The sequence below is a fragment of the Rana temporaria genome, chromosome 9, assembly GCF_905171775.1.
Source record: "Rana temporaria chromosome 9, aRanTem1.1, whole genome shotgun sequence".
NCBI classification, from domain to species: domain Eukaryota; kingdom Metazoa; phylum Chordata; class Amphibia; order Anura; family Ranidae; genus Rana; species Rana temporaria.
In genome coordinates this window covers 61,630,883-61,652,056 of record NC_053497.1, presented here as the reverse complement: position 1 = coordinate 61,652,056, position 21,174 = coordinate 61,630,883, and the positions used below count along the sequence as shown (strand labels likewise).

General features: G+C 44.3%; 1 protein-coding gene across 2 annotated transcripts in view; it reads right to left on the bottom strand.

The window, feature by feature from the left end:
• LOC120913595 (fibronectin type-III domain-containing protein 3A-like) overlaps window positions 1–21,174 on the bottom strand; it is a 125,924-nt gene that overhangs the window by 24,709 nt on the left and 80,041 nt on the right. For both annotated transcript variants that reach the window (XM_040323660.1, XM_040323661.1), the window contains exons 4-9: window positions 20,422–20,498; window positions 16,737–16,962; window positions 14,638–14,901; window positions 6,013–6,071; window positions 2,060–2,214; window positions 119–178 (exon numbers count right to left, since the gene is read on the bottom strand). In XM_040323660.1, coding sequence (XP_040179594.1) covers window positions 119–178; window positions 2,060–2,214; window positions 6,013–6,071; window positions 14,638–14,901; window positions 16,737–16,962; window positions 20,422–20,498 — 841 coding nt within the window. The remainder of the gene's footprint in view (window positions 1–118; window positions 179–2,059; window positions 2,215–6,012; window positions 6,072–14,637; window positions 14,902–16,736; window positions 16,963–20,421; window positions 20,499–21,174) is intronic.

The following is a 21,174-nucleotide window of genomic DNA, read 5'->3' as shown; positions in this document are numbered from 1 at the left end:
GAATTACACACATGTAAAGTGTATAAAATACTTGTCCCAAATATAGCTAAATAAATGGTTTGCTCAGCACAAGCCCATATCAAGTTTTATCTATAAGATAGTGCCTGTAGGTACATACCTGACATTATAGTCGGTTGCTGGTCGAAGGTCAGTCAGTGTACATGTCGTAGCTTCTCCTCTATATAAAAATAATAATTATTATTTTACAGGATTTATATAGCGCCAACAGTTTGCACAATGCTTTACAATATGAGGGCAGACAGTACAGTTACAATACAATTCAATACAGGAGAAATCAGAGGCCCTTCTCCAATACAGCGATAGTACATATCCTCCCTGTGCATACTGACTAGCAAATAGTTATTTTTAAGATACAATTTACAAATATGTATGTAAAGCTAGCTTTTGACACTGTATGGAAGTTAGACCTGCTAATAAGAACAACACATAGACTTCACACGATACCCTGCTACCACCATAATCTTTATTCAGATTGTTACTGCTGGCGAAGCTTGATGAGAGAAAAAAGTCACCAAAACAGAAGGAAAATCCACTGGGAAGCAATCATTCATCAATTTTCCATAGTCTACAATAAAAAATAAAAAGCTGTCTGGGTCACTTTTAAAAGCTGCCTCTCATGTCTTGCCCCGATGACAACATTCTCAAGAACAGGGAGCGAAGAGACATCTCCCCCAAAAGGGCCACAAGGAGTGGTAAAAACTGACAGCGGTTCCAACCCTCTTTTTGTACTCCATCCAAAGCTAATACAAACAATGTTCTTGGAGGTAAAACTTTGGGGTGTAGCTTGTTGTTAAACTTCTGCAGTTATACTTTGAGAACCAATGGTGGCTGTGTTTCATTATCCATACTTTTTTCTCCCCCACTGCACTCTACCCCTAGTCTTACACTGCGCTGCTACCGATTAAGAGAGATATCTCTGACTTAAATGTCCAGCCATTTGATGCATAGCCCATGCACAAGTCCAGACCCCGAAGATTTTAGACAGGCAGCTGCGCAATCAAGTGAGCAACAGCTGGATTGAGGGAGTTTAAGAGAAGACTGTGGGGGTGTGCTATGATATAAATGTACGTAAACAGCAGGTAAGGATTGCTGATGTATGGTAAAACCCTACTGTATAGTGAGATGGTGTTATTAAAACTAAAAGGATGAAACAAAAGATGGAGGGCTGAACAGGTTATGTCTGCTTTTATAAATCACATATAATATAAAAAAGATACTAATAACTGCAGATGTGCATATGAAAAGTGTACCACTAAATTCTGCAAGTTTAAAATCCTATAATACTGTTCATACACTAAAGTACAATCTTTATAGGAACAATTTTTTTTTACAAACACTTAGTGGCACTCCATGTTTCAAGCGGCTTGGAGACAGCCACTTTATTTTGCCAGGTAAGAAAAATTAAAGTGGAGTTCCACCCTACTGTGGAACTTCCGCTCATCCGAACCGCCCCCCCCCCCACTGGTGCCACAATTGGCACCTTTCGGGGGAGGGGGGACAGGGACTTCCAGGAATCCGGTCCTTGCCCCGTGACGTCACTGTGGGGTTACCTCCTCCTCCCTCAGCTGCCAGGCCAATAGGAGAGAGGAGCGGTGCCTCATGCATGCGCAGTAGGTGCCGAAAGGCTACACTGTTGGGTTCCCTTACCCGCAATGGCAGCGACAGCACCCGACGGCTGATGAAAACATCAGCTGCGGTGCCGGCATCGCTGGACAGCTAAGTGTCTTATTAAAAGCCAGCAGCTGCAGTATGTGTATCTGCTGGCTTTTAATATTTTTTTTTTTGCCCGGAACACCGCTTTAAATAAGTAGAGCTTTACAAACGCATCTAGGATTTCCTTACACCACATGCTTTCACGGATCATTTTTTTATAGCCACCAAAATACTATATACTGCTGGCTCTTATCGTTTCAATGTCTTCACGCTTACTGGTCCGGTAGGCATTGTGTAAATTAAAGTAGTCTTCTGTGCACTGAAATTATCACCTCCCTATACTAGTTCTGAACGAAGCAGCAGGTCAGATGCAGCATGTACTCACGAGTAGGCAGGCTTGAACTTTCCATTTTTGCCATTGTTGGACACAGTCACATCATATACAAATCTTGATAGGAGAGTCGTGGGACTCTCTCTGTTTTCAGAAGCAATCTGAACACTCCATGATAACAAAGCAGACCTTGCTTCCAAGCTGGAAACCTAAGAATTAAAAATAAAAAAAACAGGGAAACTTTATGCTAGATTGGAAACAATCATCATTAATTGTAGGAGAAAGTGAGATCAGGGTATAAAAAATTAATACATATGCACTGTATTTTAGCCCATTATGGCAGACTTACCTGTCAAACAAAGGCCTCCGTGAGTGCTTCCATCCCTGCCCGGTCTTCTGGGTTCACTCTATTGATCTGCTTGATGGCCGTCCGCGATGATGTCACTCCTGTGCATTACCACTGGAGTCACTTCATCAAGGCACAGACCATGCAAGGCTCAGTGTATATTACCACTGACCGGCAGAGAGACCCTTTTAGAACAGAAGAGACCACTAGGGCCCCTTTTATAATAAAAACCCTATAAGCTTTTATTTATTTTTTTAAGTTTAATTCCGCTTTAAAGCATTTGTAAAGGCTAATATTTTTGTGTGAAAAATAACAAACATTACACACATACCTGCTCTGTGCAATGGGTATTGCACAGAGTGGCCCCGAACCTCCTCTTCTGGGGTCCCCCACTAACCTCCCTTTCCCAGTGCACCACCACAGGAAGTCGCTTCCTATGGGAACGCAACTGGGGGCACAAGCCTGAGCTGGCCCGTCTACATCTAATGACAGACACAGCGCAGCTCATCTCCACCCTCTGCTCACAGGATTTGACTGACAGCACCAGGAAATAAGTGGCTCCCGCTGCTGCCTTTGTGAGCAGAGAGAAGAGCGAATTGTTGCAGATGGGTACAGTGCTGGATTAAGATAGGACGGTTTTGATGGGGCGATACAATTACTGGGACAGGTTTTACCGTACTGCAAAGAATGCAGTAAGATAAAACAGGCTGAGCCTTTAGAACAACTTTACCATGTTACAATTTCAACCTTTATAAATCAGCAGTTTTCATTAAAATAAGGACCCTGTTCAGGCACTTTCTGTTATGGGGTGAACAAGTTCTGTCACCGTCTCTCAACTGCTCTTCTACATTGTTATACTGTCACATGGTCCAATGGCAGAGATTATAAGGCACATTTCCCTGCCAACACCATTAGGAAGCCTAGCCTGACTAGTGGCATTTAACTGCCACTGGAGAAATAACATTGAGACAAAAGGTGGCTGCAAAAGTGGCTGAAGGGGATCAGCAGTACTGCAAAAAATAAAAAGCGAAAACTAAAATTTTCTTAAAAAATAGTATTCATAATAAAAATATATTGCAACCGTTTATGATGCACAATATATCAACAAACCAAGGATCTCCGGATAATGGTTAACATTTGAAAGATACAAGTGGGACTTTTTTTTTAGTAGACAGCTATATTTTTGCTTTAATCATTATGTTTTTAAACCCATATTTCAAAGTTTGTAATGATTCTTCAAATGAATCATATTGAACATAAAACAAGGTGCTTATGGTTGTCAAAACAAAAACCAAATATATTTGTTAAGGGAAAAAAGTGTTCCAGGGCATCTGGCTTTTGATAAGAGTGGGAAACTGAAAAGAATCGCCATATTATTCGATTATTCAGGAAGTGCCTCTGAAGTATGCATTGTTAATGAGATGAAGTCATGCCACTGGATTGAACTTGTGTCCTTAAATACCCGCATGAAGCACACAGAAAACCAGACACTTGTAGCAACCAAATATCTCAGATGAGAGTATAAAAAGGCTGCAGCTTCAATATACACAGATTTACTGTGCACAGCAGGGGTAAAATCATGGGGAAAAAGTGAGGAAACTCCCACCCAAGATCCACTCCCCCACAAAAAAAAAAAAAAAATGATACGCTCATAGGCATAATTACTAAACCGCATGTTTTTTTATAGAAATAACTAAGTTCTTTCCAAATCCCGCGATAACTCGTGGCAGACCTCCGCAATGTCTCCTGAGAACAATGACAAAAGCTCCCAGGAGACATTGCGGCATTGAGGCAGTGACGGAATACCCGCACACTACCCGATGAATCCATATACAGGAAGTGGCCAGTAACATAAAGGAATACTAAAGTTCGCCTGCCCCTGACAGTGACTCGAGCTGGGCATCGCCGCTTAGTGAAGGATTGGCTCGGCTGCTCTAGTCCTGCAAAGGGAACTGCGTTCCTGCTGTGAAAAAAGTGCAGGAACTCCGTTCCCATGCGTTCCCGCAGGACTTGAGCCCTGGTGCACAGCATAAATAAAAGAGAGCCCTCAATAAAAGTGACATACTTGATAATGTACTTGGGAGCCTGTATAAGTGTATATTTGTTAAATATAAATTTCATAGCGATCAGCACTGTAAGGTGTCTGTACTTCCCTATTTAGCTGGTCCTAAATTGTGTTTTGTCTGAGACGGGATCCACTGAACCAGGCTACACACAAAACAGAGATGTGAACTTTACATGGCCATTATTGCAAAAACCGATAAACAATACATTTGACCGATGACAGTATGTATGAATTCACTTTTAAATTTCACATGCCTATCTATAATATTTTTCTTTACTTTCGCAGCTTCCCCAAACAGTCCCGCAAAGAGAATAAAGCTGCATGGGCAGTTGCAATCAGTTAAAGTGGAGCTCCAGGCTCCTTCAGAACAATTTAAATACGGTAGCTGCTGACTTTTAATATTAGGGCCGCTTAGCTGCCTACGGATCCAGTGGGGTCTTCACCCGAGCAGATTTTTCAATCGGCTCTTGGGTGCTGCTGCCGCCATCTTGGCTGGGGAAAACTGGCAGTAAAGCCTTGCTGCTTTACAGCCGGTACCCTACTGTGCACGTGCGTAGCGTGCTGCGCCATGTTTATAGTCGTTTATTTATGGAGAGTGTAAAGCCTTACACTCTCCATAAGACCATTAGTCCTAATTAATGGAGCATTACCTCATTAACCACTTAAGCCCTGGGCCATTTGGCTGGCCAAAGACCTGCCCACTTTTTGTGATTCGGCACTGCGTCGCTTTAACTGAAAATTGCGCGGTCGTGCGACGCGGCTCCCAAACCAAATATACGTCCTTTTTTTCTACAAATAGAGCTTTATTTCGGTGGCATTTGATCACCTCCACAGTTTTTATTTTTTGCGCTATAGAAAAAAATAGAGCAACAATTTTGAAAAATGCAGTATTTTTTACTTTTTGCTATAATAAATATCCCCAAAATATATATATAATTTTTTTCCCCTCAGTTTAGGCCGATACGTAGCCTTCTACATTTTTTTTTGCGCAAAGGTTATAAACGTCTACAAGATAGGGGATAGTTTTATGGCATTTTTATAAAAAAAATTTTTACTAGTAATGTTGGCAATCAGCAATTTGTATTGTGACTGCGACATTATGGCGGACACTTTTGACACCAGTGTAATTTTTACAGCGATCAGTGCTATAAAACCGCACCAATTACTGTAAAAATGACACCGGCAGTGATGGGGTTAACCTGTAGGGTGTACTGAAGGGGTTAAGTGTGCCCTAGGGAGTGCTTCTAACCGTTAGACGGAAAAGATTATCAGTGACATGTCACTAGGAAGAACGGGGAGGTGTGTTTACACTGACATCTCCCTGTGCGTCAGCTCTGTGACCCGACCGCGGGACAGCGGCGGACATCGAGTCTGCAGGTCCCGCGGTCACGTCCACGTCCACGCGGCCGGCAAATTAAAGGTGACGTAGACATACGCCCATTTGCCTAGCCGTGCCATTCTGTCGACATAGAAGTGTGTGCGGAGGTCGGCAATCGGTTAAAAAAAAGAAGTTCCTTGATAAAAGAAAAACAAAGCATGGACTGCAATGGTGACAGGTGTACATTTCTGCATAATATAAAATAAGAATATACTTACCACAGGCTTATTCATGCTGGGGTTTAAATCTTGTAGCTTTTTCGGCTCTGCTTCTCCATCTAAGAAACACAAAAAATAGGATTTTTTGTACTCACCGTAAAATCCTTTTCTCTGAAGTCCATGGACGGACACAGCTCCTTAAATCTTGACAAGTGGGTTATGTTCCCTGTTTACAGGAGAGGACTAGGCAGAAACATGTTAAATAGTTAAATACATGTTACATTAACAGAGTTGAACAGCCCCGCCCAGGGGGCGGTCCCTCCAGACATAACCCTCCTCACTGCAGCTTGCAGCCTCAGTTCGTAACAAGCAGTACAAACCTAAAAAGGAGGGGTGGGAGCTGTGTCCGTCCATGGACTTCAGAGAAAAGGATTTTACGGTGAGTACAAAAAATCCTATTTTCTCTTATCGTCCATGGACGGACACAGCTCCTTAAATCTTGACAAGTGGGACGTCCCCAAGCAGTGTCAAAAAACGAGGGGTGGGAAATATATCAGTAAAAACAATTTTAACTTCACCCCAAAACAAGCAGAGCTCCTCAACGGAGGAGGTGCAACTTTAAACAGCCGCCGGCAAAAACTAGCGGCTGAAAAAAACATCATAAGATGCACTCACAGCAACCATGTAAATTCTGGAAAAAGCGTGAACGGACGAGCAAATCGCCGCCTCGCACACCTGTGAGACCGACGCATGATGTCGGGAAAAAAAAACCCAGGAAGCACCAATTGCCCTGGTCGAAAGTGCCGTGACCGGAAAGGGGGGCCCGCCCTTAGGAGCATAGGCCTGTATGACGGCCTGCCCGATCCACCGAGAAATGGTGGTCGACGAGACCGCCAGGCCCTTTTGTGGACCAGACACCGACACAAAAGAGTGTCAGAAGCTCCGAAATGGAGCCGTAGTAGGCTGGTATACCCGCAAAGCGCGTACCACGCCTAAAGTATGAAAGGCCGAAACCTCCTTCGGAAGAAGGGAAGGTCGCGGGCGCACCATCACCTAATCCTTATGGGGGATCAAGCATGGCGGCTTGAAAGACAAGACCGCCAACTCAGAAACCCCTCTAACAGAGGTAAAGGCCACTAAAGGGGCCACCTTCTGAGATAGTGTCAAGAGAAAATCTCTCTGATGTTTCCAAAAGGAAGGTTCCTGAAGAACCGAGAGCACCAGAGTCAAAACTCATGGGGGAAGAGATGGGCCAAGAGGGGAAAGTATATGACAAACCCCTTGCACACAAAAAAAGGGGACCCACCAGGGAACGGGCCGCAAAAAGGCCACTAAAAGAACACAGCCAAGGCTGAAATCTGCCCCCAAACGGTGCTTTAAGCAATTTTTAGATCCAATCCAAGCTTTAAAAACAGCAGGACCCTGGACATTGAAAGTACGCCCGTGGACGTCACTCCATCCCTTCGCACCAAGAGAGGTGCGACGGTAGATCCTCCGGAAGAAGACTACGGTGCCCTGTTGAGATGACCGAGTCAGACAGACCCTGGTCACCTAAAGTCTGGCTTCCAATAACCATGTTAAGCAAGTCAGTGACTGTACAACAGGAGGAAGTATGGGACCTTGAGACAGGAACCTCCTGCCCTGGCAATCGCCAGGGTGCCTCCGCTACCAGGCGCCCGATATCAGCGTACCAAGGACGCCGAGATTAATCTGGAGCGATTAGAATCATCGGGATCTCCTCAGCATCCACTCTGTGGAGCGGCCGAGGAAGCAACTACCATGGAGGAATGGCAAAAAATCACCGATACAGACAACACAGGGCCACCAGTGCGACTGACGCGTCTGTACAAGATCACTAGACCTGGCCACTAACTGACACCCTTGCGGCGGAGACAAGCTGCCAGGAGATCCATGCCATGTGAGGCTCACCTCCTGCAAGGGAGCCGAAACACCCTAAGCACAAAGACCAGTCGCCCTGGTCCAGCATCTGGCGACTCCAGTAGTCTGCCTGCCGGCATACCTGATGGTAGACTGAAGCCACGGCCGTGGCGTTGTCCGGCTGAAACCAGATTGGTCGACCACAAGGAGAAGCATAGCCTGATCGCCTAAAATAGTAGGACAATGAACAGTAGACAGCACCTGGTATTCCCAGGCGGTCTTCCACCAGGCACTAGCCAGGCCCGACCCTGGGTAGCTACCGAGACCAGACACATTCAAGGAGGTGTGGTCATAGGTCCACGCAAGTCCAGCGACTCAGGGCCGACTGGACCCCCCAGTTTTGTGAACCTCCAGGTTCACAACCCGTGAGCTGGCATTCGTCGTAAACACCGACTACTGGAAGGAAGGAACAACTTCCCGGACCGAAGAGTCGGGAATCTCTGTCACCAACTCAGAGAGACTCTGACTAGGTGGCGCACAGGAATCTAATGATTTCAGAGACAAGAGATTTTTACCACCTGGACAGTAGTTCCACTGGAAAACCAGGGTGTGGAACTGGGCATACAGTACCACCTTGAAGGAGGCTACCCACAGACCCTGAACCAGCAGGCGCCCGGAGAGAAGACCGATTGCGTGATGCCAATACCTTCTCCGCAGACTGAAGAGTCTGCAATTTCTCCAGGGGAAGAAGGACCTTTGCCACTGAGGAGTCTGGATCAACACTAGATACTCCAACGCTGAGTCGGAACCTAGCATGCCCATAATTTGAACCCTGGGTCGCACACATGTAGGGCAGGCTTGCTGCCACTGAGCTACACTTTCTGGCCTAAACGTTTACCATCCACCCGAATCTTCGGAGGGTCTGAATGGGAATAACCCATCCACTAGGTCGGAGACAGAAGCTGCTCTCAGAAGAAAGTCGTCAAAGTAGCCAATGAGGCAAAGCCTCGCTGTCCCAACAAAATTCAAATAAGTGCGAGCTCCTAGCTGAAAACCCATGGTGCTGACGCCAGATCAAAAGGGAGGGCCACAGGCTGACAGAGACCCTTCTCTCATCACGAAGCACAGAAAAAAACACTGTGACATGTGCAAAACGGGACATGCATGTATGCGTCCCTGATGTCCGAGGACGTCAGGACATCCCCCGGATGAAGCGCAGCTACCACCGAATAAATGGATTCCATGCGGAACTACCCGACGTTCACAAAGGTATTTAGGGCCTGAGGCCCATAGAAAACCCCAAAACTCTCGTCCTGCAGGAAAGGTAAAATTACCTTGCAGCTTAGCAAATCCCACACTGCCCAAGGCAGACCGACGTGCCGGGAGGGGAAGACACAAGGACAGAACTTTGTTCTGTGGATAGGAGGAAACCCTATCTAGTACTCCGAAGAGACCACCTCGCAGACCCACTAGTCGGAGAGCAGGGAGGTTTCACTGAATTGTGAACCTGCAAGCCGCCCCTCCCACCTAGAGACAGGGAGGGAAGGCTATATACATTGGCAGGATTTGGGTGCCGGCGTGATCGGCTTATGCACCCAGGGACAGATTAGTCCCCCAGCTGGGCCTTTGACGGCCTGGGAGGGTTGCCCCTAAATAATACACACACATAGTGTGTATGTATATTATGTAGGTGTATGCACACATGTCTTTGGAGGAAACCGGAGTACCCGGAGGAAACCCACACAGACACAGGGAGCGACAATGCAAGCTCCAGGCAGATTGGCGTCAGTGTGCAGATTGGCGTCAGTGTGCAGATTCGAACCAATGACTCTTTTGCTGCCAAGTAATGGAGTTAAGCACTACACCACCGTGTGCATAAAACCATTCTGAAACAGACGCCCTGGATAACAAGGGCGCAGCATTCAATGAAGCATCACAGACCTATATGAGGCCCTGGACCAGCTGGTCCGCAAGGCTAATAACCTCAGGAGAGAGTCGGTGCTCCTCCACTGTCTGGTGCAAAATGCTCACTCTGTGAGTTGTATACAGCACTAGGGGTCAGGACTACTCCAAGATGGCCGCCGAGCGTTCAGAACGCGGCCACAGGAAAAAGGCCAGCACAATGTAAGCTGCGCCATAGCGTGGCTACGACAAAATGGGCGCCAATGGGAGTTTTCAATGTAATTGAAAAATCTCCCAAAAAATAGCGCCAGCGACCACTGAGACCCCAGTGTAGTGGCCACAATAGGCCGCAAGCCAGACCCCAGCATGGTAAACATGGAACGGGTCAGTACTTCGGATCTTCTATCAGTCAGATCCATACAAGCGGGGGTTCCCGCCAGGCGGTGAGGGACTACAAAAGCCCTCAGTGGCTTTTCTCATTCCGCATCTCAGAAATTATCAAAGAAGGGCACAGAAGGAAAAAACCTACACAGCGGTCTGATTTGTGTGATCCAAAAAAGACCGAGCCCTCAGCGGAAACCCAGCTGCACTATGCAGCTTAGGAGAGTCCCTTGCAGCAGTAAAAAGCGCACCCATAAATGCCTTATTCTGCCTTTTTTTTTTTTTTTTTTTTTAACTAGGTACCTAGTCCATGGCTCCATAACAGAGCATTCCCCAGGGGATAACGGGGGAAGGGGGCACTCTTTTACCGCCCGCCCGCAGTCCACCCCCACCCTGGCACAAACTGTGTCCAGGACTAACAATAAAAACTCTGTGGGAATCCCAGGTGCTAACACCTGCTGCCACCACCAGCATGTGGGGAAGGACCCAGATACTGACTCCAATATTTACATATAGTGTGTATTATAATATGCACACCTGTCCATACAAATAGACAAAAGCTCCTAGAGCCCTATTCAGGGCCTCTCACCCACTTGCTGCGCTGACCAGGGGTAACCAGGGGACTCACCTCAGGAGGAGACTGCCCAGTGCTGTCTGTGAGAGGAAAAGAACCGTGAGGTAACTTTTGCAGGGACCTGTGTTTAAACAGGAAAAGCCTCATAGGGCTGTTTTATTTAAGGATAAGACACAGATACAGCATAAAAAGCAAAACCGTTACAGGTGTCACCAATCAGTCAGCGTCTGCTGAAGTATAATCATAAACATCTGTGCTCATCACAGGGCTTTTTACCTCACAGGAAAGCCCAATACAAAAAAGAAAAAGCACAGGCCAGATAACACAGTCCCCTCAGGAAGGCCCCCTCCCCCCTGACAGCGGCAATGTTAGCAATGCAGCAAGGGAAAGGAGCAGGGAAGTAAGGGGAAGGGACCCCCGAACCCCAGGAATGCCCAGCTGTACCAACCCACCGAAGCAGGAGGGACTGTACTTACCCGTCCAAGCGAGGACTCGCTGACGCATTCCTGACAGAACTACAACCGAAATGGAGGTAGCTGTCGGCCCGGTCCACTGTGAGTGAGACAACACCACAGCCCAGTCATATGTGGACCTCGGAGCAAAGCTCACCGGCCACCTCAGGAGTCATGAGGTATGGCGTGGCAGACCAAGCCTCTTTGCAAAGGTGTGCCCACGCTTGCTGGTCGGACTGAGTAGACTACAAGGATCTATAATATCCAGCCTGTCTCTCAGCCAACAGTTGAAAGAAGATTCTTCAAGAAAAAGTAAAGTAAAATAAAATAAAATTTCTCCTCAGGGCGCTGGGCCCAAAGGGAGCCATACGTCCTTCTCCTTTGCTAGGCAGAACGAAACTGAGGCTGCAAGCTGCAGTGAGGAGGGTTATGTCTGGAGGGACCGCCCCCTGGGCGGGGCTGTTCAACTCTGTTAATGTAACATGTATTTAACTATTTAACATGTTTCTGCCTAGTCCTCTCCTGTAAACAGGGAACATAACCCACTTGTCAAGATTTAAGGAGCTGTGTCCGTCCATGGACGATAAGAGAAATATATTTTAACCTCATGCGTGCACAATATGCCTTCTGGCATAGATTGTTTTGGGACTTTATTTTTATCTTTGGCTTTTAGGAAACCGCCAACTGGTATTGATTTAACAGTCAGTGTACGGGTAAAAAGCACAGATGTTACTCTCTAGTCTGCGGGGAACCAGAATTTGCATAATCTTCCAATGAACAGAAGAGATGCAACAGTAAGTATTGCTCAACATGACTAATAACTCATCCTGAAAATCTCATTCCACACTTCCTTACGGGCCTCCACGAAGGCTGTGACAATGTCCTGTTCAACATCCTGGATTAGTGTTGCCAAGTGCTGTGCAATCATAGTGAGGCACATAAGAGTTCATTTACCAGGAAAAATTGTGTAACAGATACAAACAAAAAAAGGTTTATATGAAGCTCTAAGACTAGGGCAGGCGGATATACATTACACCAGTGTTTCTCAACTCCACGCCCCAACAGGTCAAGTTTTCAGGATTTCCCTCAGATGAAACGGTTGTGGTAATTACTAAGGCAGTGAAACTGATCAAATCACCCGTGCAAATTAATGGAAAGCCTGAAAACATGACCTGTTGGGGCGCCTTGAGGACTGGAGATGAGAAACGCTGCATTAGACTAATGACATACCTCTAGTAAAATTATTGCAATATATATTTTTTCTTGATAAAGTATGAACAGTTAGAACCCACGTCAGGTATTTTTCACTGTGTGCCTTTGGAGAGACTTCACTGGCCAGAAAGTTAAGGCCGATCTCCCCAACAAATGCACAAGCCACACAGACAAAAAAAAAATTACAGGAGTTATAACCATTTCTTACCATCACACAAAGTTCACCTTTAGTAACTAAGAAAAAAATTAAAAAAAGAAGAGCTTCACTGTTCTCTGGTTACCATATCTCAATAATTTACTTCTTTCTGAAACCCGGAATTGGAGAAAACGTATGAAATAAATATTTTAATTATGGGGGTCCAGGAAGTGTGAATCACTTGCAGACTAAAGCCTCGTACACACGATCGGAAAATCCGACGGGAATTGTGTGATGTCAGGCTGTTGTCGGAAAATCTGACTATTTGTATGAGCCATTGGACAATTTTTGTTGGATTTTCCGCAGACAAATGTGGGATTTGCATGCTGCTTTAAAATTGTCTGACAACAAATGTGTGCGGTTGGTTTATCCAATCATGTGTACACAAGTCCTTTGGACAAAACTTCAAAGTACAAACACGCATGCTCAGAAGCAATGCTCACCATAACACAACATTAGCAGAATTTGCCCAAAGGGTGGCGCTAAAGAGCCGGAAAAACATGTAGTTTTGGGTTTATTTGCCGATAGGGCTGAGATCCGGCGTGTTCGTAAAGTCCATGTGCAGAGCCCGCCAGGAAGGCTGCACTGGGCTGATCACAGGCAGTGAGACATTGTCTGGATGCGCGGTTGCAGAGATCGGGAAATGTCTCATTGCCTGTGATTAGCGCAGTGCTGACTTCCTGGCGGGCTCTGCACATGGAGTGTGCGAACGCGGCGGAGCTCATCCCTATTGGCCGACATTTCTTTGCCGTTTGTATACAATACAAGTTAACGGCCAACGCCCTTCAGACAAAAGTCCTACGCTTTGTCCGATGAAAATCCGATCGTGTCTACGAGGCTTAAGAATCTTTCATTTGTTGAAGACTAGAAACACATATTTGCATCTAAGTTGCCAACGCCACCCATATTCCTTGGTCATTGGGGCAACCTCTGTTGGCTTCATAATATCCACAGAGGAAGAACACTGTAGGTTTCCGGAAGGGGATTAAGTAGCCAGTAGGCTTTTCAACCTATTCGATAGTCACCAAAAATAAAATACTGCTTGGGTTCTAAACCTGTGTGCACTGCAGCACAGATCACAAAAAAATCCATAGTGGCATCTGCAGTACATGAATTGGCAGAAATGCCTATATTTGCATATCATTACTGGTGCCTTGCAAGGCTTGATTGGGATGCTGAAAATGTTTCTGGCAATCAATTGTGTATAAAAGGTAAGTGTTAAGCGTCAATCACAACCAGAATGACAGAATTCCTCTAAATGTGAAGATTAATGCACATTGCAATCCTATTACATAACAGAGTATAGACATAATGGCCCAGATTCACAAACAGCGGCGCATATTTATATATGTATCTTCTTTACGCTACGCCGACGCATCGCAGAGAGGCAAGCACTGGATTCACAAAGCCAGTGCTGCCAAATCTGCGCTGGGTTTCCTAGGCGTATGTGTAAGTGGGCGTGAGCCATGCAAATAAGGCGTGAGCCCATGCAAAAGATGGGCTGAGTCTCAGACAGATACGTATAATGAACGGCGTGCATGCGCCGTCCCGTGGACGCATCCCAGTGCGCATGCTCAGAATTACGTTGGATCTACTCCCTAAGATACGACGGATCAGTGCCTACGGCGTGAACGTAACCTACGCCCAGCCATATTCACAACCAACGTAAACGACTCGAAATACGACGGCTTGAGTTCCCTGGTGCATGGATGCTGCCGAGTTACACCTCCTTTATGGGGCATAACTTTACGAGCACTGCGTCGTACGTACGTTCGTGAATCGGCGTATCTCCCTCATTTGCATATGTGAATAGAAAATCAATGGGAGCGCCACATGCATCCAGCGTAAATATGCGCCCAGTCTACGCCGGCGTAGGCAAGTTACGTTGGTCGGATGAAGCCCGTTTTCAGGCGTATCTTAGTTTGGTGGGCACGGCGCACAGATACGACGGCGCATATTTGCACTTGCGCAGCGTATCTTGAGATACGTCAGTGCAAGTGCTTTGTGAATCTGGGCCAAAATAATGTAGAAGTTCCCCATTTCATGCGTGGCAGATCTTTTACAGATCACAAATGTACTATAAAACATACCTGTGCTGTCATTCTCTGCTGGAGGACTGCTTCGTGTCCGTATAGCTTGCTTTAGTTTAATGGGTCCCCCTGTAAGGTGCTGTCCTTTAGAGTATCCATTCTGCATATGTGAGTTGGTAGCAATGTGTGCTTTGTGCGGAGAGGAGGGTGGACTGTGCAGTTTACTGTTATTGTGGGAGCTAATCTGTCTCTCTTTTAACCTTTTAATTTTCATGCTTCTCTCATCCCTTGGAGGAAAATTCATTCTACCATGGGACCGAGGTTCTGAAAGTGAAAAAATAAATGAATGCATATTAAAAATCATGAAAAATGAAACACTCAAGAAATACAATTAAAATGATATTTTAAGAGTTGAATCAATGTACATTAGAGATTGGGGGGTCGATTTAAGTAGGCTGAAGTTTTGACAGACAACAGCACCAGTTCCAGCTTTTATAAATCCATCTAATTCCTCTCCAACAATATATATTTCCCCCAAGGACTATTGTACTTTTAAGACACCATTTTAATAATTACTGGAAGCTGGAGAGAGTTACAGAGCAGAGAGCATGTCTCAGACCACAAACAGAACAAATATGTCAGTGTCAGTGATCTTCCTAGATGAAAATTCTGCTTTCTACAACTGGCTGTCCACAATCACAGGGCAGAGACTTATGCAGAAACTGCCTAACAGTTTGTGAACTACCGAATGCAAGCAGATTGTGATCTCTTCCTCCAGGGTTTAGAGTGAAAAGATCATTTTTGCTTAGTTTTTTTGTTGCATGTGCAGTTACAGTGCAAATAAGCCAAATCCCATACTACTGCAGAGTAAACCCACCCATCATAGTGATGGACCAGAAGCAATGCACAAGAGGGGCAAGTAGGCCTTCTTTAGTACTGGGAAATGTTGACATTTATAAAGAGAACTCCCATGATTGGTGTTCCCAATGAATTCAGGAAAATATCTGAAGGTGTGAGCCTCACATATACAGTATATTGGGCATTTCCATCACAAGGGATCTGTGATGGGTAATAAACATTTAATATACAACAAAGGATTCACAGAGCACTACAGATCATCTATAGTGACCACAGCAGAAGCTCCGTGCCTTAGGGGTCACCCATGTCTGATGGAAACTTTTAACAGTAGTCCTATAAGCAATGAGTCCCTACTTTGATCCATTTTTGTGTGCAACTCTTACATTGAGCTACAGAGCTCAATATATAATATTTATCCATATGCTTAGCTTTTAAAATGTTTCTTTAGTTCAGCTGTTATGTGGAAAGATCCTATGCTTTTCCAAAGGTGGATGCGAGTTGAACTGTTATAGTTAGGTTTGGGTGATTTCAGCTTTCAGTGGGTTCTGTACATAGATAGAAGCTCCATGTTTTTAAAGTGGTAGTAAACCCTGGAATGTTATTTTTTTTTAACCTACAGGTAAGCTTATACCAAAGCTTACCTGTAGGTAAAACTCATATCGTTTTGATTTTTACAAGCAGCAGCCGGTGACGGCACCAGCGCATGTGCTCAGAAGGAACGGCATACCCGTGCCATTCCTTCAGAGCTGTGTGCCATGTATGAGACTTCCAAATGCATGCACAGGAGTGACGTCATCTCGGCTCAGCAAATCAAATACCCAAAGTTCCCAGAACCAAGAACGGATAAAGATGGAAGCCTCGGCAGCAGTGAGAGTGTGCGTTGCTGGAGGGCTTCATTTTAAGGCAAGTCTTTCATAATATGCTAGTATGCAGTGCATACTAGCACATTCATTATATTGTCGCAGGTGAAAACTTTTTTTTTAGAGAAAGTTTACTACCGCTTTAAACACATCCCACTGCTAAAAGTGTACTGCCATTTAAAAAAACCTGTTCTGTGTGGTGTTGAATAAAAGATACCGTAAATAAAATCTTATCTACAAGATTAAATTAAGCTTTCTGCACTGTTCCTTAAAAAAGTCCACTTAGCTTATTTTCACCCATAGCAAAAAAGGTAAAGTCAGGTAACTATATACAAAAAAAAAAAAAAAAAACACATAGCAAACGATAAAGATGGAAAAATATTAAAAGCTAAAGTTACACTTTAGCAGAAATTGCTGAAGAAGGAACCAAACAATACATACCTTGTTCTTGATAAATGTGCGGTGGGGGGTGCTGGTGTAAAAACTGTGGTGGTAGCTCTCCTGTGTTTGCCACTTGTGAGAAGACATGATGTGGAGGGTGAGGAAGAAGAGCGGGGTGATGGTGCATAAAATGTGTCACGTGAGGCGGAGGGGGGTGCATTGACGGGTGGAACTCTGTTGAATGTGGCAAGACCAACACCTTACGCACTCCATTTTCTTCCACAACCTGAAAATGTATAAAATGATATATATATATTTTTTTATTACTATAAAAACAAAAATGAGGACGCAAAAGGGAATGTGTAGTTTAGTGAAATAAAACACATACTTTTAGGTTGTTATTGCAGTATTAACCTTAATAACATTTTTATGTGACTTTTACATTTATAAATGTTTGCTCTTCTGTATTTGGGTTATTGCAAACACTCTATACATAAAAAAAAAAAAAATATATAACATTTTATACAGTTATTCTATTCAAGCCAATCTCCGACATGTTGAGAAATCATAAAAAGGCTGTACACTACCCTTAAATGGCCCGCAAAGTCTTATTCTTCAATGTATAAATAGTACAAATGACAGGTTCTTATTACAGAAACTACAGAGGAATAAAAACATGGCTCACAGAATCCAATTACTATTTCCAAAGAAGTGCGTGTGTGTGTTTAGATAGAGTAGGGAAGTGTCATTCATCACTGACAGGGGTGCTTATAATTATCAGCTTTTTTTATTAAGGTAAAACAAATCAGAAAACAAACGGTTTGCTCTAACTGCTTGTGTAACTGTGCTGGAGTCTGGCTTCAATTTCCTAGTGTATATAGATCTGCTAGTACATTTAACACTCCCCCATCTCCAGGCTGACAATGCTGCTGTCCAAAGGTGGCCCCCGAGTGCCTTCATGCAGAGTGGGAGCACTCCAATACAGAAGGTGTGTTTCTGGAGAGATCGCCAGGTAAAAACTGAGGGAAAAGCCTAAATAGTAAAACGAAATGCAGCCACCACATCCAATGACTGGTGAAGTGCAATATATGATATTTTAGGTCTTGGGTTTAATACAGCTTTAAGCAACTGTCAGACTCTCAGGGGTGAACCCTCAGTTCAGGCTCAAAGAATCAGCCTCAGATAAACCAAATAAATTAAAAAGATTTTAAGGAATTATATTTTAAAGTGGATGTAAACCCACCGATCGCCCTGTATAAACTAAAGACACAGTATTAAAGCAGATGTCCACCCAATTAAAAAAAAAAAAAAAGCCAACAGCTACAAATACTGCAGCTGCTGACTTTTAATAAATGGACACTTACATGTCCAGGGTCTCTGCGATGCCGGCAGCCAAAGCCGAGCAGTCGCTTGTCTTTCGGCTGCCACCACCGCCATCCTTGGAGAGGAAATAAGGAAGTGAAGAATTGCAGCTACACTGCCTGGTTCCCTACTGCGCATGCGCAAGAGGCGTGGCCCGTCCTCACTGGTCCCCGCTGTCTCCTGGGACCAGTGTGTTTCACAGAAGACAGCAGGGGGACAGGAAGGGGCGTGACTCCCGCGGGAGTCTATTCCCGGAAGCGGGTGAAAATACCTGCATTTCCGAAAAGCAGAGGTTCACTTTTTGTGTGGACCTCCGCTTTAAGTAGCCCTTATGGTGGGTGGGTCTCTTTGCTGGGGGCAGAGTCATGACATCACTCCCCACCCACCTCCAGACTCCCCCCTTGCCAGGCAGCGTTGCAAGGCCGATGCACATGCCTGGACAATGACAAGTGCACACATATCAGCACTTACTGCGTGCACAACACAAGCAGAGCACGCTCACACCGCCCATTCAATGTGCACATGTTACATCTGCTTGGCCATCCATACAGTAACATCCAGTCAAAACTCAGGAAAGGCACAACATTACTTCAGCATGCCCAATCATGTTGAGGTGTGGAGCAGCCAATCCTGGGAGAGCTTGAGAAGAAAGGAGGAGGAAAGTGAAGCTGGAATCATAGACACACTCACTCTGCTCGTGCATATGGGGGATGTGGCAACACACATTTCTGTGTGTGTCGGTATTTAACCTAGTAAAAAAGGAAAGAGGATTGCTCAAAGCTGGATTAACTCTCTGTGGCAAGGCTGAGCACAGATGAATTGACCTCCTTTGCTGTACCAGGTAGAAGTCTTCATTTAAAAATTTCAGGTTTACATTCACACTAAGACAAACTGTTCAGATGACTGATAATCTATAAGCTCTATCTGGATGGACAGTTGACCAATGGGGAATGAGAGTATTTGCATGGTCCCTTGGTTAAGCACTTGTTTTTTTGGCTTGTTATATAGTGATATGTAGGTACAATCCCGTTTAAGGCGGCTTCAAATAAGAGCTTTCACCTCGTTTGGATGGGCAAACTAATGAAAGCAGATTTACCAAATTGTCATGGGTAAACTTTACTATTTCTGGGCTGATTTCTAAAGATGAATCTTCTTCCCCTGAATCTTTGCTATTAATCTTAGCCTTGCTTTATATTTTGCTTGGCTTCAAAATGTTATCACAGCAATTTCCTCCCAGCCAAAAACAAGAATAACGGATGTGGTATGGCTATGTATGCCAAAATCTTGCTGAAATTGTCACTGAGGGACATAAAAGCAAATGATTCCATCGTTGACAGTCACATGGTTGTGGGAAACCCTTGACTAAAGAAAGCTGATGATATCAGTCCACAGCCAATTATCAAAATCCATACCTCTGTACCACACACGTAGGACAATATACAATCACTGGGCACTTTATTAGGGTCACCTGATCAATTGCTTGGCAACACAAATTGCTAATCAGCCAATCACATGGCAGCAAATGCATTTAGGTATCTATATGTGGCAAAGACAACTTGCTGAAGTTCAAACCAAGCATCAGAATGGGGACGAAAGAGTATTTTAATGACTTTGAACATGTCATGTGCCAAACGGACTGGTCTCAGTGTTTGGCACATGACAAAAACTACTGATCTCCTAGGATTTTCACGCACAACCATCTCTCCAGTTTACAGAGAACGGTCCAAAAAAATGACTACAGTGTCCCCATCTTCCGATGGCTACGTCCAGCAGGATAATGCACCATGTCACAAAGCTCAAACCATCTGGTGGCCCTTGCTCTTCAAAGGTTGGGCACCCCTGCCCTACATTATAATAAATGATAACTACATGAGGTGACAGACTGCAGATTTTGATTCCATATACCAGACTGGACTATGCATGGCGTATCAAGCAATTGGCAATTAATAGTTGAAGGAAACTCAGGCAAGCATCAGCCATTTCGAATGATTAAAATAAACGTAGCTTTTTTTTACTGGTGAGTTGGGGAAACTAGAACAATGTTTAAAGTCTTTTAACATATGCTGAAAGGCAAGAAAAGAAAGAAAATTCTGAAAGCTGTAATTTTATTAGACCCAATTAGAATATAAGATGCTAAAATCTTCAACATGCATTAATCAGGTTTATTTATTATTTCAGAAAGGACTTTTTCCATTGTAAATTATATAAAATCTCAATCACAAAGGAAAATTGTGTACAAAGGTTGGGGAAGCCAGTTTCTCAGACCCCTGACTTTCAGATGAATGATCAAGATCCTTAGAGCGTTCAAGGACCGGCAAGGTTTGTTAAACTAAGAATTTCAGTTAGAATCCCAACGTAATATACAATAAGAAACAAATCATACCTGAGACACATAACCAGGTGGCACAAATATCGGAGGCATAGAACCATTTGGGGACATCATGGGAACATGTGCTGGACCTATAGGGGGAAGAGAGAAGTACACAAAACAAGGCAAAAAGAAAAGTGAGAGGTGGCAATACATTTAAAAATAATAATATTTATATGTAATATTTCCACGTGCCCCCAAAAGGCCCTTCATAAAATTTCCTTAGCTAAAACAAAAATAAACAAAAATAAACCAACAAAACTTAAAGGCAAAAGAAGCAGTTTTTAAAATTGATATAATCTTAGGTTTAATTACACATGCTGCTTCCTGGATTTAATTGCCATCTGTGACCACATTGGAAAAATATCTCCTCCCTTTTTATCCTTTTGATACCAAGACAAGAATTAAGAATATCAGTCATCAGGACAGAAAGGTCCATGCCAGGCAATATCCTTCCACTGGTGTCACATTATTTCACTGGATATGTAATGTTTGTGGATTTCGATTCTTGACTAATCACCCAATAGCACAAAAAAGAGATTTTTAATACAGCTTACCTGTAAAATCTTTTTCTTGGAGTACATCACGGGACACAGAGCGGCATTCATTACTATATGGGTTATATGGAGTACCTTCAGGTGTAGACACTGGCAATCTTCAAACAGGAAATGCCCCTCCCTATATAACCCCCTCCCATAGGAGGAGTACCTCAGTTTTGTAGCAAGCAGTATGCCTCCCAAAATGGTCCTCAAAAGAGGGGTGGGAGCT